General features: G+C 43.4%; 1 protein-coding gene across 4 annotated transcripts in view; it reads right to left on the bottom strand.

Annotated features, from left to right (window-relative positions):
- LOC113437975 (connector enhancer of kinase suppressor of ras 2-like) overlaps positions 1-25,921 on the bottom strand; it is a 327,810-nt gene that overhangs the window by 23,376 nt on the left and 278,513 nt on the right. For all 4 annotated transcript variants that reach the window (XM_087940977.1, XM_087940974.1, XM_087940976.1 and 1 more), the window contains exons 15-17: positions 17,520-17,568; positions 3,529-3,577; positions 355-530 (exon numbers count right to left, since the gene is read on the bottom strand). In XM_087940977.1, the coding sequence (XP_087797103.1) occupies positions 355-530; positions 3,529-3,577; positions 17,520-17,568 (274 nt within the window). The remainder of the gene's footprint in view (positions 1-354; positions 531-3,528; positions 3,578-17,519; positions 17,569-25,921) is intronic.

Genomic DNA, 25,921 nt, shown 5'->3' with positions numbered 1-25,921 from the left:
CTGACTCTCTCTCTCTCTTTCTCTTCTGTCTACACACACACACACACACACACACACACACACACACACACACATCAACAGAAGGACTGAAACTGCATTTCTTATTAGGTGAAGAAAGAGGCAGCTTTTTCCTCTGCTAGCCCATTTCTCTGCTGGGGCGGAAGTCTGATGGAGCACCTTCATCCCTCATGGATCAGCTCAGTCGCTTGTCTGCATCAAAATCCTGCCTGTTGACCAAACCATTCATTTATCGGAAGGTCTTCGCAGCTTCCTTACTCTCCTCCGCTAAAACAAATGGATTCTTTTATTCAGTTTACAGAGTCTGTCCCCCTTGTAATTGCGCTTTGCACTCACGTTTTGGTTAGTGTACCAGTAGAGGGAAGAATCCTTCAGGACAAACCAGTATTTTTTCCATTTCTGGGTGAAGTAACCTTTGGCATCCTTCTTCTTCCATAACCAACCCTCACAGTCACCGTGGCCCAAATCCTTACAGGAAATTCGCCGTCGGCTACTGTTGTTCAGAGAACCACCTAGAGAGAAAAGACGTAGAAGGGGTACAATAACAGGTAGTCCTCAACTTGTAACAGTTAAGTGACCATTCAGAGTTACAACGGCACTGAAAAAAAGTGACCAATGACCATGTTTCACACTTACAACCGTTGTAGTGTCCCCATGATCACTTGATCAAAATTCAGAAGCTCGGCAACTGACTCATATTTATGACGGTTGCATTGTCCTGGGGTCATGTGATTCCCTTTTGTGACCCTCTGAGGAGCAATGGGGAAGCCAGATTCACTGAACAGCCATGCCACTAACTTAACAACAAAAGCTCATTTAACAATAGCCTCACTTAAGAAGAGAAATTTTGGGCTCCGTTGTGACTGGAAGGCGAAGACTCCCTATATATCATTGGAGTAGGAGATCACAGGTAAGGGATCCCTTCATTTTCACTGGAGCTTTTCAAACAGAAGTAGGATTTAAAACAATTAGTCCCTTTTAGTAATTTAAACAATACAGCCAAAAGACGAACAGCGGTAAATGCAAGCATTTTGTATTGACTTTTGTATTGTATTACAATAACACGATTAAAATCAGCCTCAAATATAAGATCTAGCAAGACCATTAATTAAGTCTATAATATATGCGGGAAAGTAGGATTGTCATCTATTGGGGAGAGTGTAATGAATCCTGCAGTGTGCAAGGAATTGGACTTCATGTCCTCTTAAGTCCCTTCCAATTCTAACACATAACAGATAATCAGAGTTGGAAGGGACCTTATAGGCCATCTAGTCCAACCCCCCACCCAAGCGGGAGACCCTACGCCATTTCTGACAAATAGCAGTCCAATCTCTCAAGTGATGGAGCCCCCACAACTTCCGAGGGCAACTTCTGTTCCATGGGTTGATTGTTCTCACTGTCAGAAAATTTCTCCTTATTTCCAGGTTGAATCTCTCCTTGATCAGTTTCCATCCATTATTCCTTGTCTGGCCTTCAGGTGCTTTGGAAAATAGCTTGACCCCTTCCTCCTCCTCTCTGGGGCAGCTCCTCAAATATTGGAAGCCTGCTATCCTGTCTCCCCTGGTCCTTCTCTTCCCCAGACTAGCCATGCCCAGTTCCTGCAACCGTTCTTCATATGTTTAGCCTCCAGTCCCCCAATCATCCTGGTTGCTTTTTCCAGAGTCTCAACATCTTTTTTATAAAGTGGTAAACAAAACTGGATGCAGTACTCTAGGTGTGGTCTTACTTGTTATAATAAATGTCAGCCTATTGTGGGATAATAATAATAGTAAAAAATCTCTCATCATTGAATTCCTTCTTGAGGTCTTTCAATGCCAATCCACTGTGGTGGAAAGCAGTCTGGATTCCCAGAAGGGAGAGAAACAAGAGACAGTGCAGTGTTGGACATTCTTTCTCTCTCTTAACAAGTCCAGTGAGGTGCAGCCCAGCCTATTTATCTATCTGAGGTTAAAGGTTAAGTGCAGGTAGCCCTTAACTTACAAAAGTTCATTTAATGACTGTTCAAAGTTACAACGGCGCTGAAAAGGTGTCTTATGACCTCTTTTCACATTTACCACCATTTTGGAGTCCACGTGGTCATGTGATCAAATATGGCCACTTGACAACGGGTTCATATTTATGATGGTTGCAGAGTCCCGGGGTTACGTGATCTCCTTTTGCGACCGTCTGACAAGCAAAGTCAACGGGGAAGCCAGATTCACTTAACAACCGGGTTGCTAACTGATCAACTGCAGTGATTCATTTAACAGCTGAGGCAAGGAAGGTCATAAAATGGGGCAAAACTGACTTAACAAATGTCTTACTTAACAACAGGAATTTGGGGCTCAGTTGTGGCCATAAGTCGAGCACTAAGAAACCAGAAGACTTTATTGTCATTATTTTCAAACAAGTGGATCACTCAGAAATTCTATTCTGCTTTTTTCTTGCCACTTTTTCTTTTATCACCAGAAACAGAATTTCTGGTAATATTCATATCACTTTTTCTATAAAGCCGAGGGCAAATTTAATTAAAACATCAGACTGCGCAGTGTGAAAAATTGGGTTTACATTGTTATATTAATTATATTTGTCCTACAGCTGTGAAGCATAGTCGAGAGTTTAGATCCCATTAAATTATGATTCTTTCTTCTGTACAGTCTTCACAGCTAAGCTGTGTAAAAAGTTTATTTCTTTGGAACCGACATTATGAATTCAGTGAATTGTAGAACAACTCAGTGTACAAGTGTGTAATAAAAGAAAAGAGGTTACTCTTGAACAATCTTCTGCTTTTCAAACAGATTACAAAATGGATTTATTGAAATTGTCACATAATGACCCCTTCTGACTGGCATTTAAAAATTGAACCGTTCTACATACTAATTAACACCCTGAAATCACTGGAGGCATTGGGCAGAACTGAGATGGGCTGGAGGTTTGACATGATCAATGTGTTGGTTTACACCCAACTTTATTTTTCCTTTCTGTAGAAAACTAAGGAAGCTATAGAAGTTTTTTTTTTTTTTTTACCAGAATTTCTATCGTTAATGTACAAGAGGATCTCCAAGACGGTAGAAAGGGGTGGTGGTGGTGAAGAAAATAAGCTGACATCTAATCCTAAGTTAGGTTGTGTGTTAGTAGGGTTTGGTGATTGCAGGAACCTGGACACTGAGATTTGTAAACAATTATTTATGGAGGAGGAGGAAGGAAGGAAAGAAGGAAGAGAGAGAGAGAGAAAAGGGGAAGGGAAGAGAAGAGTGGAGAGGAAAGGAAGAAAAGAGGGGAAGGGAAGAGAAGAGAAAAGGGGAAGGGAAGAAAAGAGGGGAGAGGAAGGAAAGAAAAGAGGGGAAGGGAAGAGAAGAACAGACTGGAAAAAAAGCAGAGATAAAAATGATTGTGCACATTGTGCACCTAGCTCAAAAATTTAGTATGCTCCCGGTCCACTGTGTGTTATACCTGTGAAATTCAATGTTTTACTTCGATCAGTGGCTTTAATGTTTTCTTATTAAAGTCTTGATTTTTCCAACCACTTACCTTTGGGCCATTTTTTGCTCTTTACCCTCAGGGAAGCATAGTGAAATGACTGGGATGAAAGACAAGAAGGAAAACATTGATTAGTTACCCTCTCAGAAAAAGCTAAACAAGAACATTGTGGAGAAAATGTCCTGCCCTATGAATAACACATAGATACCACTTCTCTTGGTGATTAACCCCACACTTCTTAAGTGCCTTTATTTATTTAACAAGATGATGAAGATGATGATGATATTGTTATCCATTCAGACATGTCTACTTCTTGGCAATTCTCTCGACATCTTCCTGTGTCGCACTACATTTTTGAATTGTTCTATACTCCAGCTGGAATCAGCTTTGATGGAGGTGGTCCAGTGGTGGGATTCCATTCTTTTTACTATCGGTTCAGTGGGCGTGGCTTGGTGGGTGTGGCAGGGGAAGGATATACTGCAAAATCCCCATTCCCTCCCCACCCCACTAACCTGCTTTCCAGCTCCCTTCTCCTGTGCAGGGCAACAAAAGGAGACCCAGCTGATCATCTGGGACTCAATGTGAGGCCCATTGAACGATGAATAGATGGTGGGGCAGGACCAGTCAGAGGTGGTATTGGCCGGTTCTCCGGACTACTCAAAATTTCTGCTACCGGTTCTCCAGAACTGGTCAGAGCCTGCTGAATACGACCTCTGAAATAGTCATGCTGATTCTTTACACACACACACACACACACACACACACACACACACACACACACTACATTGCAATACTTTCTTTGAGCAGTCTTTCTTTGAGCAGTCGAGAACTGAACATGGAGGGGAATGACGTCTTTGTTATCTAAGTCTTCGAAATAGGGGTAACACTCGTTCCTTTTATTTTAATCTGAGAATAACAGGTTAGCCCTACAGTAAAACCAGGAACTCTATCAACCAATGGTGTCAAACTCACGGGCCCTGGGCTGGATGTATCACGCGCTGGCCACCTCCGTTCCCTTTTTAGCAAAGGGGAAAAAAATGTCGCGATACGTCACGTGACGATGTGACATTAAGACAACCCTGCTATAAACAAGTCCTTCTAAGCCAACTTTCTTCAAGAGATGAGGTTTCATCCCACCAATTGTTTCCGAACTTTGCAATGACAAAAGTAACACAGGAAACACAGAGAAAAGTTGGTGTTGCCTATCACCTTACTGAGCAATAAAAATAGTGAGCAGGGGGTTGGACTAGAAGACCTCCAAGGTCTCTTTCAACTCTGTTATTCTGTTCTGTTCAATAACGTGAGGAAATCTGTTTGGTTTACATTCAACAGATACCATGAGCTCACACTTCCTGGATATGACGACGGGTCAACTTGACTTTTTGCTCTGAAATGTTGGGATATAACTTTCCAAGGGTCTTTTAAGCATATAAAACTATGAAAGTTGTGACCAAAAAACCCCATGCCTTGAGGGAAATCACCTACGAAATGTCATATATGCAAGAAAGAGGCCACAAACAGGTTGGCGTTGGGTATAAAAACGGCAGGCAGATCAGAGGTGGTATTCAGCAGCTTTTGAGCAGTTCTGGAGAACCACTAGCGGAAATTTTGAGTAATTAGGAGAACCGGCAAATACCACCTCTGCCTCGTGATTTTACAGTATCCTTCCCCTACCACGCCCACCAAGCCTACCCACAGAACCAGTAGTAAAAAAAAATTGAATCACACCTGTGATGCCCCTGTTGGAATCTGATTCCAAGGGGGACGTCGAACAGCTGACAGGGAATGGGAATGTGGCTCTGGTGGCTGCGGAGGAAACTGGGGAAGGGCACAGTCCATCTGAGCATTCAGAGGAAGACCCAGGGCCACCCCCACTTCATCATAAGGGCATGCAGGGAGGAATGGATAAGGGAGCAATGTGGGTTATGGGGGAGAAAAAGGCCTTGATTCCCTTCATTAGCTGCAACTGGGAAAAGGGTATTTGTGCACACAACCTTGTTGGAAGCAAAGCGTGCATTATCTTTGTTTGTTAAGTCTTATCTGGGTTCTGGCATCCTCCCAACTGTGTGTGTTACGTTATGTTTTGAAGTCTGCAATTCTTTATCCTGGCCCGTCTCGTTAATTGCTGCAGCATGGTTTGTGTTGGTTTTTATTTGTAATTTATATGTACTTTGGGTTCAGACTAAATTTCTTCCCTTTAAAAACTGTTCTTGGAAGAGTTTTTTCTCCAGCCGAGGATAACTGGACATTGGGGACCAAGTTGGAGGAATTAAAGGGACTTTACCTACTTTGTGACTTGGTTGCTTTTGTGCCATGCCCCAGGTCATCACAATACCACTGATGCAGATGTGAACAAAAAATGCCACGTGAATATATGTGCAAGCTTTAAAAATGGAATTTGCAAACTGGTGCAGATCTGGAACGGAACAAATTAGACTTGGTGTAGGAAGCAAACAAAATTCATTTATTCTGGTTATCAGTCAGGACCAAACAAACCCCACCTACACAGGAAATTTCTCAATATGTGGTATAAGCAAAACTTTTGCTTTTTTTTTTTTAGAGCATGCGTGCAGTATGTCTACCCTAGTCTATAAAAAGCACCGGAATGAAGCGGTAGAAAGCTGAGTGGGAAATCTTCAGTCTCTAGATATGACCAACTTTGGCAACTTAATGATATGAGGACTTCAATTCCCAGAAATCCCCAGCCAGCATCAGATCTTTCGGGGGGATCTGATTTCTTTCTAACCTAAAATGAGCCACATGCAGCTTTTACTTTAAAGGTTAATTCTTTACAGTTAATTCTCGACTTGCAATGGTTTATTTAGTGACCGTTGAAAGTGATAAGAGCACTGAAAAAAGTGACTTATAACACTTAATTTTTCACACTTACGACCATTGCAGTGTCCCCCATGGTCACCTGATTAAAAATGTGTATGCTTAGCAACCGGTTCCTATTTATGACTGTTGCTGTGTCCCAAGTCATGTGATCCCCATTTGTGACCTTCTGACAAGCAAAAGTCAATGGGGAAGTCAGATTCACTTAACAATGGTGACAAGAATGGTCATAAAATGGGGCAAACCTCACTTAATGAGGGTTTCACTCAGCAGCAGAAATTTTAGGCTCAGTTGTGGTCCTAAGTCAAGGATGACCTGTATTCCAAGTCTTTAAGTTTCTCTTTTCTGCCTCTGTGATAATTTTTATCTTTCTCTTCCTCCTTATATAGCAATAGCCCTTAAACTTATATACTGCTTCATAGTGCTTCACAGCCCTCTCTAAGCGGTTTACAGAGTCAGCCTATTTTCCCCCAATAATCTGCCTCCTCATTTTACCCACCTCGGAAGGATGAAAGGCTGAGCCAACCTTGAGCCTGGCGAGATTCGAACTGGCAAATTGCAAGCAGCTGGCAGTCAGCAGAAATACCCTGCAGTACTGTATTCTAACCACTGTGTCACCATGGTGGATGCTTATGGCCATCTATATTTGGGCTTGATGCACTTTGACAATGATTCCGAAGAAATGCTTCAGACTTTGCAAACACCTTGTTGCTACCTAATTAAAGCAGCCACTCTTCTTTAAAGCTTGGCGTTAGCTTGAGAACAGAGGTAGCTGCTTGGAAAAGCCCAACGATTAGAATTAACGTGACACTGAAAAGAGATTTTTAACAATCAGCTAATCAATAACAACAACATAAACAACCTTGTTCCGACCCAAACCTTGTTCCAAGGAAACAGACACGAACAGAGGTAACAGCAAAACCTTTTAATGATTCTTTACAAATTCCATTCCTTCACGATTAAAAGGATGTTTCAAACTAATTGTCTCTGATAAGAACGAGACTTGCAAAGGTTGTGCAAGGCTGCCAAGAACACTAGATAAAGTTACTAAGAAATATTTCAAACACGAAGAGTCTCCAAACACCAACCAAGATATCCCGAACATCCACAAGGCTTGAGTGCAAAAACTTCTTTGCTTCCTGCAAAGAACTCAGGTTTCTCAGCTGGCTTTTATCCCTTAAGGGAGGGGCCATTACCTTGCAGCCTTACTCCCGAGTCGCCCATGCTGCTGCAGCTGCTCTTTTATTTGAACAGCCCTGCGCATACGCGCACTGGGCACAGGCTCCTCGGGAACCTCTTCATCCCTGCTGCCAGCCTCCACAATCTCCAAAGATAGCACTCCACTCCCTGATGGTCCTGACCCCATCCTTGCATCACACGCAGATCCCTCACCTGGGTCCTCACTCTCCAAGACCTCAGCCGTCTGCACCTGCTGCCGGCGAACCACAACAAACCCTCAAAGGACAATACTGGGCCATTCCGAGTTATTTTAGGGAAGTTGAAGATCCTTCTGCTTGGAAAAACACTTTAGGATATTCTTCTGGCTCCAGTAAGCAAACAGAAAGCAAACCCAATAATGCACCGCTCTATTTTACCAGAAAGAATCTTTCTTGACAGTCCGGCTTGGACTAAGGGATAAAAATAGCCACAGGATGGGCAATTCCAGCAAAGTAAACTCTCTGTATGTCTCAATCAGTGCTAAAAAAGAAAAGAAAACTAGCTTGTGCAAAGTTCAAGCTGCAAATTTAACAAGACAGCAACATTACCTTTAAAAACTAAGAAGAGACAAGAGTTTTTTGGACTGCAGTCAGGTTTAATTAGATCCCCAAGAACCAGGGGGGAAAGGAGTGACCCAATAAGATTCGAAGAGGAGAAGCACTGAAATATGTTGGAAGAAATATCCAGGTCCAAGCTGGGAGAAAGAGGCTGGAAGCATGGAGGCTGGTTGGAAAGATGGTTTAATGATGGACAGGACCACCAAGCCATGGTTCTGGCACAACCAACCACATGGAGTTGAGAGTGAGGGGTTTTTATACCTTCTCTTGGCCTTTGCACTTGAACTTCCTGTTCCTGTGCAAGAACATTGTGTTCTATTGGCTGTTTTAGGGGTCATAGCTGGCTCTGTAGGTTGTCTGAGCTAAGCTTGGTTGAAGCCTGGAGGGTGATGTAATGTCCCCAGAAGATTGTGCAATGTGATGAACTCCACTGCTAGATGGTAGAGGGGTAATCCTATTATGTCCTGAGGGATCATGTCTTAATCCCATCATCCTGGACTGGAGGTCTTTTGTTTCAGGATGGCCCAATCTTTCTCAGGGGGCACAAAATATCTGCTGGGGACTATTAAGAAAGACTTGGGGTCTTCTTTCTATCTCCAAGAACACGTTTCTCTATTTCTCCTTTAAAGAATTATAATACTCTGCCTTTTTAATGTTTCCTAAAACATTTCATTCTTTTGGGAGGGGATGGCTTCCCACAAATATATGGCTTTGTCTGTCTGTCTGTCTGTCTGTCTGTCTGTCTCTCTCTCTCTCTCTCTCTCTCTCTCTCTCTCTCTCTCTCTCTCTCTCTCTGTGTGTAATATATTTTACCTCTTTTCTTTTTTAAATTTACACCAAAGGCATTCTGGTAAAGAGTGATAATTTCCTGCCAGGTTTTAGCAAAGTGTTCTTAGAACATAGAATAATAGAGTTGGAAGGGACCTTATTCCTCAACTTCTAAATGAGACAGTGATGGATCTTTAGCAGAAGAAGGTAGAATAAAAGGAGGTTATCTAGTCCAACCCCCTTCTGGAGTAGGAGACCCTATGTCATTTCAGACAAATGGTTGTCCAGTGTCTTTTTGAAAGCCTTCACTGATGGAGCACCCACAACTTTCGAAGGCAAGCTGTTCTACTGGTTTAATTGCTCTCATTTGTTAGGAACTTTCTCCTTAGTTCTAGATTGTTTTTCTCCTCGGTTAGTTTCCATCCATAATTGTTTCTTGTCTTCCCTTTGGGTGCTTTGGAAAATACTTTGACCCCACCCCCCACATCTTTGTAGGAGCTTCTCAAATACTGGAGGCTCTTGGACGACTCTTAATTTTCAAAAATGGAACTCAAGATCTATGTGTGGTTTGAGAGGAATGGCTTGGTTGTTCCTACCTTAAATGAATCCATTTCAGCTGAATTGGGGAAGGGCCTCCTGAGACCCTGGAAGTGTTGAAATTCAGGGGAAAAAAAGAATCAGTGTGTTGGAAGAATCAAGGTTGGCTTTCCATTTAAGCCAGAGAGTTATACAGTATATTTGGCTTTGTTTAGTTCTACAATGTTCACAGAATCTTTGTTTCCAGTAGAACGACAAGTAAATGTTTTTACTTGTCGTTCTACTGGAAACAAAAGATTCTGTAAATTGCTTCCTCTGAGTAGCTAGGGAAGGGGGAAAAAAAACCCAAAACAATTTACACTTTGAAAAAGGTCTCCGAAAACGGGCAACTTTGAGAGTTTGGGCCTTAATAACTCTTCTGCGTCTTTGCCAAGGAGATTCCACCGCTGATAACAATCCCGAAGAAACGCCACTCTTGGAATGTTAGTTTCTTTTGAGTGAAAACGATGGACTCCCCAGAGTTGAAGCTTCTTCAGAATCAGCGGAAGAAGATGCAGATCAGGCGGTCTGTTCAAACAACAGCCAAGCCACCGCCTCCCTGATGCACAATGAAAGGCTCTTGAAGAGGGTGATCAGGGAAGCGGGAGAGATTAGAAAAACAGAAGGGAAGGAAAAAAAACAACGCCTAAAAATAGGAATCAAATCAGTCACATTCTTCTCCTCCCCGTCCTCGGAGCGGCATATGGAATTGCATTGTTCAAAATCAGATAATTAAGAAAGGCTGTTCGGTGGGAGGATCTGAGCCAGTTCATTCAGAAGTGAGCAGTTGGCTTTGGATTTGGCTTTGGAGGCTGCAACTCGGGCCAAATGAATACAAGTGCGTAGAACAGCAGAAGAGCCAAAAACTAGCAAAGGGAGCTCAGATCTTTGGGACATGGGCCTTAGCTTCTCTTTTGGCTCCTGACAGTTAACTGGAGTTGGAAGGAATATCCATCTGGGTTCAGTTCCAAGCCGGGATAAAGACACTGGAAATATGGAGGCTGATTGGGAAGAAGGTTTAATGGTGAACAGAACCATCAAGCCAGAGGTGGTATATTCAGCAGGTTCTGACCAGTTCTGGAGAACCGTAGCGGAAATTTTGAGTCATTCAGAGAACCGGCAAATACCACTTTTGACTGGCCCTGCTCCCATCTATTCTCTGCCTCCTGAGTCCCAGCTGATCAGTTGGGTCTTCTTTGGTTGCCCTGCACAGGAGAACGGAGCTGCAAAGCAGGTTACTGGGGAGGGGAGGGAATGGGGATTTTGCAGTATCCTTCCCCTGCCATGCCCAACAAGCTACGCCCACAGAACCAGTAGTAAATTTTTTTGAATCCCACCATTGCACCAGTGGTTCTGGTCAGTGGTGGGATGTTGCCAGTATTAACAACAGGTTTGCTAATTGCGCGCTTTGAGAGCGCGTGCGCAGCTTTCGAAATTACTTACCTTCAATGTTACATCAGGGAAGTAACACGGCTGAGGTGCGGCAATCCGCTTTCCTGCGTGAATCAGCTGAGCAGATATAGGTGAGTACAACCCAGCGGGTGGGCGGGTGGCAGTGGTGGGATTCAATTTTTTTTTTACTCCCGGTTCTGTGGGCGTGTCTTGGTGGGCATGGCAGGGGAAGGATACTGCAAAATCCCTATTCCCTCCCCACCCCAGTAACCTGCTTTCCAGCTCCATTCTCCTTGGGAGGCAGAGAAGAGATGGGGGCGGTGGGGCTAATCAGAGGTGGTATTTGCCGGTCCTCTGAACTACTCAAAATTTCCGCTACTGGTTCTCCAGAACTGGTCAGAACCTGCTGAATACCACCTCTGGTGGGAGGGCTGGCCTACATGATTGTCGGAGAGAATTGGTTCGGAGCCGGCTGATCAGTGGTGGGTTGCAAAATAGGTTACCACTGGTTCTTTGGGTGTGGCTTGGTGGGCGTGCTTTGTGCGCGCACACACACACTTTGTATACGTGTGTCAAACGTGCATTTTGTGCAGGCACAGAGGCATTCCTACTTACCTCCTGCATGCCTGCACTCTCCCTGTCTGTTCGGTAGCTGACGCGCAGCAATTAGCTGTGCCACACATGTTTCCTTCTAGGAGAGAGGTGGGTGCTAACTTTCTATACAGGATTGCAGAAAAATACAAGCTTGACAAGAAAGCTCTGGGAAGCTTCAACCCTTGGACAGATAGGCTTCATGGGAGCATATAGAAGGCACAGCTTCAGATTTCTACAGGAAACAGGAAGAAAAGCATATGAAACCATGAATTTGCTGTCAGTTAACCACAGCAAATGGTAGGCTGGTACCCACTGCCATAAGTCAAGATAGCGAGGCTGTGGTTTTCATTGCCATGCCTGTTGCAAATCAAATGGTCCCCCATAAGTGACTTTTTCCTCTTCTCCCCTGCTCTGAATTATGTAGGCATTTCAGTCTACATACACTAAAGGCTACATTTAGACTATTAGTCAAACTAAATATACTGTTGGATAAAAGCTCACGAAAACAGAAGATGTGGATTCCAAAAAGCCCGGAAAGTATTTATTGGTGATTCAATATTGTTTGATTATAGAGGATTACAGGTGACATGATAACAGTTTTCCAATATTTCAGGGGCTGCCCCAAAGAAGAGGGAGTCAAGCTATTCTCCAAAGCACCTGAAGGCAGGACAAGAAGCAATGGATGGAAACTAATCAAGGAGAGAAGCAACCTAGAACTAAGGAGAGATTTCCTGACAGTTAGAACAATTAAACAGTGGAACAACTTGCCTCCAGAAGTTGTGGGTGCTCAAACACTGCAAGTTTTTAAGAAGAGATTGGACAACCATTCGTCTGAAGTGGTGTAGGGTTTCCTGCCTAAGCAGGGGGCTAGACTAGAAGACCTCCAAGGGCCCTTTCCAAGTCTGTTATTCTGTTTTGTCCCTAGTTTTACATTCTTTTATCTTTCTCATAACTAAGATAAATTCCAGATATCTACCTAGAAATTGAATAAATAATAATAAAAATGATGCTCCCCCTTTGTGCAAAAGACAAGATTTTCTTGTTAGGAATCAGAATTAATTACTTGCAGTGGGCTTTTGAAATTTGACTAAAGGTCTCTTGTGCTTAAATAAGTCTTTGATCGTCTAGGTTTCGATAGAAATCGGACACTGATTATTTCTTGCTCGCTTTGAAATGGGATCCTTGTTCTAAGCCACCTGTTGACTTGGAAAGCTACGTAACTAAAACACCTGGTGAAGAGAAGGACCAGCGGAGACAGGAGAGCAGTCTTCCAATATTTGAGGGTCTGCCCTAGAGAGGAGGAAGGGGTCAAGCTATTTTCTAAAGCACCTGAAGGCCAGACAAGGAACAATGGATGGAAACTGAACAAGGAGAGATTCAACCTGGAAATAAGGAGACATTTTCTGACAGTGAGAACACTCAACCAATGGAACAGAAGCTACCTTCAGAAGTTGTGGGGGGTTCATCCCTGGAGGTTTTCAAGAAGAGACTGGACTGCCATATATCAGAAATGGTGTAGGATCTCCTCCTTGGGTGGGGGGTTGGACTAGATGACCTACAAGGTCTCTTCCAACTCTGATTATCTGTTATCTGTTACCTAGTTTCTAAACAAATTGTATATTTAATTCTAAAAAAACTCGACCCATCCCAAACCACCTTTGTGATTAATTGCACCCCGTGAGAAACCAGGGGGCACTGAAAAAGACTCCTTTGGAGAAGAAACCGCACAATGAATTCAAAATAAACAGACGATTTTTCACTGCAAGCTGGGTCTCCGCTCTGATAAATGACAAATTTGCATGCTGATCTGACTGATTTGTCATCCCCAGGCAGAAGCCACATAAAGAAAATAATATTTTTATATATTAAAAAAAAAAAGAATATTATAAGCAGCTGCTTTTCAAAGCGTGTGCCTCGTTCGAAATTTTGAATGCTTACCTAATTGTACACTTCGCTACACAAGATGCTCTTTTCAGCTTGTCAGAAAGCCGCTTAAAATGAAAGGCAGAGCTCCCCAAAAGGACTGAAACTGCCAATTCTTCCATTCAAAGCATTTAGAGTTCAGGCTAATTATCCCGTGTTCTCTCCACAAAGAATAGGGCCAAAGGAGGGGAGAATTCTTAACGGGCTGGCAAGTGGCAACAATAACGCACAGAACTTGCTTACATTGTTTGCAGCAACATCTGCCAAAGCATCTGCACTATGCCTCTGCAGAAATGCCACAAAGAAGCAACTCCAAAGAGCTCAGGGAGAAAACAACAACGACATCAAAACCTCGACGTATCGCTTGAAGAAAACTGGTTCCACGCTGGACAGCGTTCGAAGGGGAGGAGGGGGAATTTGGACTTCATCCTCTTGTGATTACGTTGAGATGCTAAATGTATGCCCTGCTTGACTCCTCTCCCGGCTCTGTCTACAAGAATCTGTGTAGGTCACAGGTGTCAAACTTGTGGCATCACTTTGCGGTCAAGTGACATTTTGCAACGTTTTTTTGCCCCCTTGGCGGAGCTGAGGTGGGCGTGACCTGTGCGGGATGCATCCAGCCTGCGGGACGCCAGCTTGACACCCCTGGTACAGGGGTGGGATTCAAAAATTTTAGCAACGGGTGGCGTGCTCGGTTGCTGGGCGAGCGTGGCCATGGTGGGCATGGCCTAGTCAGCCTCTTGCTCAATGGTGGAGGAGGGGGAGTTTTTGCCGTCCCCGGGCTCCGGAGGCTTTACTCTAGCCTCTGGAAGGGCGAAAACAACCTCCCTGGACTCCAGAGGCTCTCTAGAAGCTAGAAACAGGCCCATTTCTGGCCTTCCCAAACTTCTGGGTGGCCCATTTTTCGCCCTTCCCGAGCCTCTGCGTGTACCTTACACTTACCTGCATCCAAAACAGGCTGCATGAGGACTCCTGGGAGGGGTAGGGCAGGGTGGGTGAGGCCAGCCAGGAGAGGGATTTGGGGGTTCTTTGAACTTCACAGAACACAGAATCTTAGCTAGGGGCTCTCCCGACCCCCTGTGAACCCACAGCAGCCCACCCCTGCCCTGGTATAGGTGGAACTTAAGTGGTCTTTTATTCTATTGCTTGGGGTTCACAGATAGGACAGGGATAGATTAGGGATGGTCCAGTATGGTGAGTGGTCTGGGTGACGAGGGCTATATGAGAAGCTAGAACCCCCATGCCACCCTTGTTACCCAGACCACTCACCATCCCTGGCTGTGAACCCCAAACAATAGAATAAAAGATCACTTAAGCTATTCCACCTCTACTGAACTTGTAGGAAGACTACTGCCAGAGGAGGGGAGGAGTCAAACATGGCATAAGTTTAGCATCTCTGCATACCACGGCACTGAAAAAAGTGACCTAGGACTGTTTTTCAGTTACAAGCTTTGCAGCATCCCCATGATTGTGTGATCAAAATTCAGACACTTGGCAACTGTTTCATATTTATGACCGTTGCTGTGTCCCAAGGTCGTGACTTTTTAACAAGGAAGTCAATGGGGAAGCCAGATTCACTTAACAACTAAGGAAGATCATAAAATGGGACAAAATTCACTTAACAAATATCTCACTTAACAACATAAATTTTGGGCTCAATTGTGGTTGTAAATCAAGGATTACCTGTACTTTTGAAAAGAATTATGCTACTCAAAATTAGCAAGCAGGAACTTACATTAGAGGAATTTGAATAATAATAACAAAACTACATGGAAGAAATCTACATGTTAAAGAAGAAAAGCTGGATGATTTTCCACCTCTGAGAAATTTTCTTTAGCAAATTATATTAAAAACAACTTAATGGAAGACACATCAAAGCCTTTGAACTTTAGAACTGTAAATAATTAATATATATATATATATTTAAATCCCAGAAAAATTTACTAGATTGGAATATTGCCTTATTAATGTACATAGTAAAAAGACACAATGTTATGTTGATTCACACATCTCTAATAAACTGTAGTCTACCAATCTTTTTGCTAAGAAATAAACCTGTCCTCACAATGTTTTCTAGTTCAAGTGATGAATGTCAAATCACTGGGAAAACTGACAAGCAGAAGACAGTGTGTCTTAAAATGGTCTTGAATTTAATTCAGTGTTATTAATACTTGACAAAAATCCATCCAACTTGGCCTTTCCGATATCAAAGTTATGGCAGATTTGCAATGGTTGCTCTCTATCTTGCTTTTCTCTTTGGTGACCATATTGCATGCACTCATTTTCACTGGAAGGACTGAAAATGTGCCCTTCGAGGGTTGGAGAATTGGAAAATTATACACCGGTGTTTCCCCTAAAATAAGACCCGGTCTTATTTTGTTTTGGGTCCCAAAATAAGCACCAGGTCTTATTTTCAGGGGATGTCTTACCCGCTTACTTTAGGAACACTGCAGCCACGCCTCCCACACTCCGACACCTGTCATGCCACTGGCTGACTTCCTCTGCATTGGTATGACAAGCCTCGTGGTGTACTGCAGCAGCACCACTGAGCTGTGAATGGTGGCACCAGTGTGATGCACCATGTGGTGTCTGGCTGCAAGTGACCGCAAACAGCCACAAAAGGTGTCAGGGAGTGAGAGGTGTGGCTGCGGTATTCCTAAAGTAAGCGAGCAAGACATCCCCTGAAAATAAGACCTGGTACTTATTTTGGGAGCCAAAACAAAATAAGACTGGGACCTAATATAAGTGGGTGTGGGGTGCATGGGGGCCATCACCCTCACCCCACCTTAGCTTGTTTTTTATTCGTGCGCCTCGCTCCACATCATATAACCAGATAGTGGGTGGAGTCTAACTAGGGCTTATTTGAAGGGTAGGGCTTATATTAGGCACAGGCCTGAAAATCGGGCTAGGGCTTGTTTTCAGGGTAGGTCGTATTTTGGGGAATGATGGTATTTTGGGGAATGAGACCCCAAAATAATCAAGGCTCATTGGGCAGTGTTAGGCTTCAAGGTTTAGGGACCATGGTCTAGATCCTGAAGGCTATGTCTAAAACCTGAAGCCCCAAACTTCCTGACAGAAACTGGTCATGGAAGTCTACACCAGCATAATCTAGACTTGCTTTTAAAAAAATGATCCTGCTTTTATTCTTTTTTATAAATAACTCATAACTCAACATGGGGAGCATCGGTCATCCTTCTTCCCCTTCCCCTTTGAAGTGATTTGGGTTGAGAAAGTGTGACAAGTTCAAGGTCACCCATGCCTAAAATGGAACTAGAACTCAAGTCTCCTGGTTCCTAGCCTCATGCATTAACCACTAGATCAAACTGACTCTCCATAGATATAAATATAATAGTATATCTTTTGTGTTCCTTCTGATACCAACGATAGATTGCTTACATCTAATGAGAGGAGACTCCCTTTTAATAGTTGTGGTGGCCAGAGGTGGTGTTCAGCAGCTTCTGACCAGTTCTGGAGAACCGGTAGCGGAAATTTTGAGTAATTTGGAGAACCGGCAAATCCCACCTCTGACTGGCCCCGCCCCCACCTATTCTCTGCCTTCTGAGTCCCAGCTGATTGGCTGGGTCTTTTTTTGTTGCCCTGCATAGGAGAATGGAGCTGGAAAGCAGGTTATTGGGGTGGGGAGGGAATGGGGATTTTGCAGCAACCTTCCCCCACGGGTGGGGAGGAAATGGAGATTTTACAGTATCTTTCCCCTGCCACGCCCACCAAGCCATGCCCACAGAACTGGCACTAAAATTTTTTGAATCCTACCACTGGTGGTACCCATACCATCACACAAGATTGCATGCTGGTACCTGGCATCTGAAAAGAACGGCTGGCCTCTTATTATTAAAGAAGATCTTACTTTATTTCTTAACTGTCTTTACTTAGGACTAAGAATACCAAATTGTTTCCCTGAGATTCCCTTGAATCTCAAGGCCCTTCACCATCATTATTCTGATTATCAAAGTGGGCCATATTTCTAGATTTATCTCTGATCTCTGGTTTGACAATTTACAGAGAAGTTGAGAGCATTCTTTTAAAATGTTACTGCGCATACAGCTATATGAAAAGCTGGGCAGAATTGCCAGACTGACTCATTCATTGAAAAACTCAGAGATAAGCATGCAACGGGTCAGAGCAGTAAATTATTTCTCTAATAAGTTTTGGGGGATTTACCTTTCTCATAGCTGTACCTCCTTGGCGCTCAGCAACAGAGCTGACATACCTGCAAAAGAGATCATGGAAGAAAAGATTTCAAATACACAAACAGAACGAATAATAAATGCCATTAATACGGGTTACAGAGTGACAGGTGGCAGAAATTCCTGCTGGCTCTAGGAACGAGGCTGCCTGGCACGTCTCTCATTGCTCATGCAAGTTTTAGCCAAGTTCTCCATCTCGTGTCAAACCTTTGGTCTGTCTAACTTAGTTGACTGCAAGTCTGTAGGATTTCAGGTCTCTTGTGTCTCTTCCATGTCTCTAGTTTTGAACAGGCAAAAGTGGAAACCGACAGAGGAAGCAGGGGCCAGTCTTTCTCTCAGCCCAGCTCAGCACACAGGATTGTTGTTGTGGGGGAAATAGGAGGAGAAAGGAGTAGTAAGTTTGTTCGATGCCTTGTGTTATTTATAAAAATAATAAAGGCAGGATAAAAATAAACAAACAAATAAATAGTTCTCAATCTCACAAAGATGATATAGGCAATAGCACTTTCCCAACGTTGTGACTTAATAACAGGCATCCAGAGTATGTTGTTGAGATCTTAGGCTCATACACACCGATTGTGATTATCTTCTGATATCTTCATCTCTCAGAATTTCCAGGCCCTCTTTAAAGTTGCCCAAGCTGTCTACCACTACATTATCTGCTCTAGAAAGATGCATTTTGTCTGGATTTGCCTACAACTCAACTACAACTCTGGATTCTATTTATAACATGAATCATTTTAGAAACCTCCCTCAGGTTTTTTTTAACTTGCTTTTTTCTTTCTTTCTTAAAATGAGAAGGAGAATCTTTGAGGGCACCCAATAATTTAAGAAAGTTCTTTATTCTGATTTTCAGTGATTTAGGGCCGTGATGGCAAACCTATGGCATGCGTGCCACAGGTGGCATACAGAGCCATTTGTGCTGGCATGCAAGCCGCAGGCAAATTTACCTTGCTGCACATGTGTATGCCTTACAGCTGATTTTCAGGTGGTTTGAGACCTTTTTCAACCTTCCAGAGGCTTGAAAATCGCCTCTGTAGGCTTTGCAGGACGAATAATAGGCTTGTTTCATCACTTCCTGTAAACACCGGAAGTGATGAAATGGGCCTATTATTTGGCCTGCAAAGGCTTTTTTCAAGCCTCTGGGAGGCTGAAAAAGGTCTCAAACCAGCCCAAAATCAGGTGTGAGGTGCAGTGCAGGTAAGGGGGCAGCGGTGGGGGAATTGCGGGCGCAGGCGTATTGGGCATGGGGGGCACTCATTGCCTTCTGGGTGCTGGCACACGAGCGTGTAAGCGAAGCGCATGCAAAAATTTTGGCACAGGACCCCAAAAAGGTTAGCCACCACTGATTTAGGGAATGCTTTAAAGTGTGTTGAACTTCAGAGGCCCAGGATGGATTTTATTTCATATATATCTAAGTGTCTGTCTTTGTCTCTGTCTATGAGGCTGAAAATTAATGATTTTGCTGTCAAATTTTGGCAGACTAATCATGAATAAAGGAGCCACAAAGAGTGAACTTTGTCCACCTGTATCTCTAAAAACTGCTGAGATTTTCATACCCTCCAGGCTTGGTGCAGTAAGTTTCTCCTAATTCTAAGCATTGCTCTAACTAATCTGAAACTTGTCAGTTCCAATGCTTCTCCTCATTTTTTATGATCAGTGCCCATCTGGACAAAATCCTGCTGAGACAAAGGTTGATTCTGTGTTGTGAAACCAGAATACAGAATTGAATTCTTGCAAGAGAATCACGCGGCTGTTTACTTTGCCTATATAGAATGTCCTGTTTAGACTGACGGTTGACCTAATCAACTGTAACTATAGAATACGTCCACAAATAATCTCAGACATCAAGCTTTTCCATCATGGGGAGCAGATCAGCATATGGAAACTACAGGTCTTAAACAAATTTGAGGAACCACTGCACTGGGTTTATACCATGTGACCATCTAGGTAAAAACAGGACTGGCTATTTTGTGGTTGAGTCTTAGACAAACTCAGCTGTTATCATATGATATGAAGCAGATTGTCTTGAAGTCTATGTAGATTCTCAATCATCCAGGTCATGGTGTTGTGGTTCGCTGGCAGCAGGTGTGAATGGCTGAGGTCTCTGAGAGCAAGGACTCGGATGAGGGGCCTGCGTGTGATGCAGGGATGGGGCCAGGACTATCGGACGGTGGGGTGTTGCCTTTGGAGCTTGTGGAGTCTGGCAGCAGTGACGAAGAGGACCCTGGGGTGCCTGTGTTCAGTGTGTGTGCATGCAGGACAGCTGCATGGGTAACTCAGGAGTAAGGCTGCAAGGTGATGGCTCCTCCTATAAGGGATAAAAGCCAGCCTTCGGGGTTGGCTTCTTTGCAGGAAGCAAAGAAGTTCTTTCAACTCCAAGTTCTCGTGGAAGTCCTGTCTGTTCTGGTTTGTGTTCGGAGATTTTAGGTTTGGAATATTTCTCTGTAGTTAATCTTGTATTCTTGGAAGCCTTTCATAACCTTAAAAGGGCTTACTCTTATCTGGGAATATTAGTTTTAATGCCTCTTTGCTGTGAATGAACAGAATTCACAGAGACACATTAAAAAGGTTTGTTTTTACATATACTTTGTGTTTATTTGATTTGAATGAGGCTTGGGTCAGAACACATGGTTGTCCCAAAGTCCACCAGAAGAATTAATCAGTGGAGCAACTTGGCTCCAGAGGTTGTGGGAGCTCCAGCACTGGAGGCTTTTAAGAAAAGATTGGACAACTGTAGCATTTCCTGTCTGAGCAGGGGGTTGGACTAGAAGACCTCCAAGTTCCCTTCCAACTCTGTTATTCTGTTGACAATGCTTGTGAGAAGAAAGACAATGGAGATTTATAAAGCTGTCCATGATAGGGTCAGAGTTTTTTGATTGCAGGAAATATGACTTCAGTAACAGAGTGGTCAATGCCTGGAATGCAGTACCTGCCCCTGTGGTCTCTTCCCCAAACTTCCCAAACTTTAACCTTAGACTGTCTACTGTTGACCTCACCCCATTCCTAAGAGGTCTGTAAGGGGCGTGCATAAGAGCACCAATGTACCTACTGTCCCTGTCCTAATGTTTCCCTGTTATTCATACCCATTTCATGTACTCTTAATCATGTTTCCAATTATATCTGTTATCTAAAACACGGTTGACAAATAAATAAGAGTGGAAGTAGTAAAGCTTTTGTTCCCCTTCTGTAATGCTGTTACTCAAGGTCATCCCTTGAAACTTTGTGATAAGAGGTAAAGTAACACCTTGCGCAGCCCAGTGACAGGTTCCCCTCTAAGTTCTCAGTGCACAAGAACTTAATACTGTGTGATCCAGCTCTTGCGCTCTTCATTTCACAGCTCCTACAGGGATCCACGTGTCCTACCTAAACAGCATTTAGGCAGCCATTTCAGAACCTGTATCAAATCTAGAAAGCTGCTGGACTTCGACTTATCATTCCAGCGCAGGGCAGAGCCGCATGCTGAGCCAGAAAGATCCAAAAAACAACAACAAGCCCTCCTCTTTTCTTCTCTCTCTCTCTCTCTCTCTTTTTTTTTTGAGGGCATCATTGGCTTAAGCAGCAGGAGAGCCAGCTCGCTGCTGATTTGGCTACAGCCAGGCATTCCTTCAGGGTCAGCTGTTTGAAACGTTGGTGGGAGAAAACCTCAGCTGTGACGGAAAGGCCTCTCTTGACTTCCTGCGGCTTTTGGACTGAACCCTGCCGAGCACAAAGGCCAAAGAAGCAGTGCCTTCCGAGCTGAACAAAAGAGGAAGAGATTGGGTTTGCATCCCGCCGATTTAGAAACTCACGCTGGTCTGCTGACTGAAGAAATACACAAAATTGTCTGCTACAACGTCTTGCCTGTCAACGACTTCTTCAGCCTCAATCACAACAATACCACCAGCAAACAACCGATACAAACTCAAAGGAAACCACTCCAAACTCGATGGCGGAAAATATGACTTCAGCAACAGAGTGGTCAATGCCTGAAATGCCCCACCCGACTCTATTGTTACAGACTCAACCCCTTGTAGCTTCAACCTCAAACTGGATCTCAGAATGTCTCTTCTGAGTCAAACATCTCAGCCACCTTGGCCATCACATCTCAGCCATGGAGTCATAAGGGACAATTAAAGTATCAGGTGGCCTAAAATCCATAATATGGCTAGAATAGAAACCATTCTGATTTTAGAATACTAGGACTAGGGGTGACATGATAGCAGTCTTCCAATATCTCAGGGGATGCCCCAAAGAAGAGGGGGTCAAGCTATTCTCCAAAGCACCTGAGGGCAAGTCAAGAAGCAATGGGTGGAAACTAATCAAGGGGAAAAGCAACCTAGAACTAAGGATAAATTTCCTGACAGAGAGAACAGTTAACCAATGGAACAATTTGCCCCCAGAAGTTGTGGATGATCCAACAATGGAGGTTTTAAAGAAGAGATTGGACAACCATTTGTCCAATCTCTTGGACAACCTGATCAGGGGGGTCCCTTCGAACTGTGTTATTCTCTTATTCATATTTTTGGCTCCTTCTTTTAGAGCAGGGGTCACCAACCTTTTGGACCTCAGGAACCACCAAACTCATAATTTTAGATCCCAGGGACCACTATCTGGTTCTGTGGGCGTGGCCTAATTTGTGGGTGTGGCTTGGTGGTCATGTGACTGGCTGGGCATGGCTTGTATATAAATATTATAAACATTTCTATAAATATTGAATTTTTTATTTTAAAAAGAGCAATTTTTACCCAAAATCAGGCAAAGTGGGCAGATTGAGTTGCTCACAGAATCATTCAGTGATCTATCTATCTGCCATCGGCTAGCTCAGTCTCTCAAATTTGCTTGCCGTGAATTTGCTTGCAAGCAAAACTTCAGTCCTAAGGGGAAGTTAGGCTGTGTTGAGCCAAAGATCTAAAGACTAGCTAGAAAGCAAGAAATCCAACCATTTCCTGCTTCCTAGCTCATCTAAATCTCCCAGCACAGCAGAACAGCTGATGGTCAGAAAAGGAAAAATAGAAATTTAGCAGGCAAGTTTACTGGGTAAGGAGTGAGTGGGCGGGGAGGGTTCCTGTGGGCCATGTGGCCGGCGCAGCCTTATGTTTCTGCACAGCCTGGATTAATTGCTTTGTGGAGGTGCTCTGGGGGTGAGATTTCTCTGCGGCCCACCAAAATTTTCTCGCGGCCCACCAGTTGGTGACCGCTGTTTTGGAGCATACATTCAAATCAGACGTCTAATAATTAGTGGTAAATTTGTAATGTTGATCATGCTAAGAAGCCAATATGTTTATCCAAGGGTCTATATTTTACTAGGGTGAATGCACTGTGCTACACCAAGGTTAAGAAAACCATACTAGGAGTTAAAAGTCTACGGAGATCCTCAATCAGCCAAGTCATGGTTGTCCCAAAGGTGCTTTTTTCAACAGGCAGCTGGACTTTCTGGTTTTTCTTTGAAGATGTTTTACTTCTCATCCAAGAAGCTTCTTCAGGTCTGAGTGGATGGTGGGGAATGGAAGGATTTATACTCCTTGCAGACAGATCTGGTCATTTGCATCCTTTTACCGGGTCATTAAGGTCACCTGGAGGTTTATCTGTGTCATTGGGATCATCTGAGTGGTGCAATTGGGTGTGGAGCCTTCTTGAAGTTGATGAAAGGACTGTGTTGTAGATTGGAGATAGATGATGTCATACCCCTCCCCTTCTGTTGAGAGAGGGCTGTTCAATTTGGACATAAATGGTCTCTTTAACCCCTCTTTCAAATCAGCGGCCCTCTCTGTCCAAAATATGGGCTTTGTTGTTTTCAAAAGAGTGGCCTGTGACCTTTAAATGCCGGTGGACCGCTGAATCTTACTCCTGAGGTGTTTATTATGACTATTTTAGCCTTCCCTGTATGCCAAAGTATAAATTCGATTGCAAGCAATTGATGGAATTGTTAGATTATAAGCAATGGATGGGATTGTAACATCCATCGCTCCCCACGTCAGAGCTGAGAGCAAGATGTTGAGCCAATTTGTATATACCATAAATTGGTCCCTTTCACAGCTTTTCTTTCCCCCAGTAGCATCAACCCATCCATTTGCAGGCAGACCGGTGCAATCAATATTCTTTGGCACTTCTCCACCAGTCTCAGAGCTGTGTGCCATTATAATTAGCCACACAAATGTGAAACGACATGCTGCTGTGGGAATTTATCAGTAATTGCACTGCAGGGTAACTGCTCATCACAGATCTCCACACTGTGGTTGGCATTCCCAGCAGATATGTCTACGGTGTAGAATCTCAAAGAGACAGATGTCCCATCAGAGGGAACACAGCTGGGAAGAAGGTTCTTCCAACCGGGTATTGACTCTGAACCAGCTCTTCCTTTGGCTGAAGAAGGTGAAGGTCAGATTTACCCTACCATGACAACGGAAAGATAACTAACAGAGTAGGAAGAACTGGGCAACTATATCTAGGCTGCTATTTGGTTGGTGACTGTACCCTTTAATAAGCTACATCTGACCTGCAAAAATTCAGGAACCATAACATAGTAGTAGAGAGATATACATAAAAGCAAGCAATAAACCCTACTCCCACTCACACTAAGGCCGTTACCTAGTTAGGCAATGAAATGTTTGCAGGTAAACAGCCAAGTTCCAAGTATTAGACCAAGGATCTTCAAACTTGGCAAGTTTAAGACTTGTGGACCAACTCTCAGAATTCCTGAGCTAACATGACTGGAAGAGGAGTTGCGGGACTTGAAGCCCACAAGTCTTAAAGCTGTCAAGTTTGAAGACCCCCATGTTAGACTCTCTACCTCTGTCTATGTTGCAATGGTTCAGTTGCAAGAAAATTGTGGGAGGAACACTGTGTGCATCAGGTAGATTTGCAAGGTGTGCTTACAAACTTAACAATGATCCAACTGCTATGTTCAAAGTGCTCATTCACTGCTATGTTCCCCGTTGCTCATTCATTGGAGCATCTACCTGGTGACAATCCAACCCAGATGCCACTCCTTTCAAATAAATGCATCAAGACATCAGTAAAGGTAAACATTTCCATAATTACTATGCCTGGTTTCTCCTATTTGCACAATTCTAATTAGGGGTGGAAATGAAAGAATAAAATGACTTGTTTCATTTAAATAACACAGCAGGCGGAGGGCTCTCGGCCTCATTCATAATCCCAGGCTGAGGTTGTTTTGTCTCCACAGCTCCTTGAGAAGGTAATTTACAATTCCCATTAAGGAAATAACACAAGACTGTAGGAAGCCAAGAACAAGATAGCCAGAAACGTTTGTCACTATTCAAGAGTGAGCAAACCTGACTGAAAGGAACATGTAGGTGCTTTGATCACAAATATTATACTAAGATTGCAAGAAAATTGCTCCAGGATTGGTGTTGGCAACGACTCAGATGCTTGGAATAGCAGATTGAGATAGGTGGCAAAGGGGACACAGGCTGCCATTTGCATCTACGGGGGGTGCGAGTCAGGCTCCAAGAACCAAAAAAACTCATATCGAGTGACTTCCTAGCAGTTTCTTTTATTGTTCCTCACCTATAGATAGGAATTTTGCCAACCTAAAGCAACTCTTTGCATCACTGAATATGTACTCTGGGAACTGTTAGGAAGGAGCTGTCTTCACCCTCTTTCTCCCACACAAACTATCTAAGCTTCACTGTCTCTTGTGGCTCTCCCTTCTGGGAATCCAGACTGCATTCCACCGCGCTGAAAGATCTCAAGAAGGAATATAATGATGAGAGATTTTTTAAAAATTATTATTGTCCCACTGTATGCTGAAAATTATAATAAAAATGAGTAATGCTAGGACATGGAATTCTAGAGTTGGAAGGGACTTAAGAGGACATCACAGGATTCACTACACTCTCCCCAATAGATGATATACTATCATTAACTGTTGTACCTGATGATTCTTGACTCTTGACGAATGTATCTTTTCTTTTATGTACACTGAGAGCCTTTGAACCAAGACAAATTCCTGTGTGTCCAATCACACTTGGCCAATAAAGAATTCTACTCTGTTCTGTTCTGTCCTGTTCTGCTCTGTTCTGTTCTATTCTGGATTTCCCAGATGTGCCAGTTTACTACTCTAATAAAAAGAACTTTGGAAAGGAAAAAAATAGTACTTCATGACTTCAATGCGATGGGATGTCCATGCCAGTTTCTTGGCAATAAATCACCTTGCCATGGCCTTCTCAATAGTGTACACTTCAATGATGGGATTCCTGGGTGCTCTATTCCTTCCACAAACAAACAAACAAACAAACAAACAGACTGACTGACTGACTGACTGACTAACTAACTAACTAATTAACTAACCAACTAACTAACTAATTAACTAACTAACTAACTAACTAGCTATTTATAAAATTTATTGGCTGTTTATCTTACCTCAGGACA

Source organism: Pseudonaja textilis, chromosome 12, assembly GCF_049901715.1.
Source record: "Pseudonaja textilis isolate UNSWEBS1 chromosome 12, rPseTex1.2, whole genome shotgun sequence".
Classification (NCBI taxonomy): domain Eukaryota; kingdom Metazoa; phylum Chordata; class Lepidosauria; order Squamata; family Elapidae; genus Pseudonaja; species Pseudonaja textilis.
Note: the sequence above shows the minus strand (reverse complement) of the source record. Positions and strands in the feature narration are given on the sequence as shown.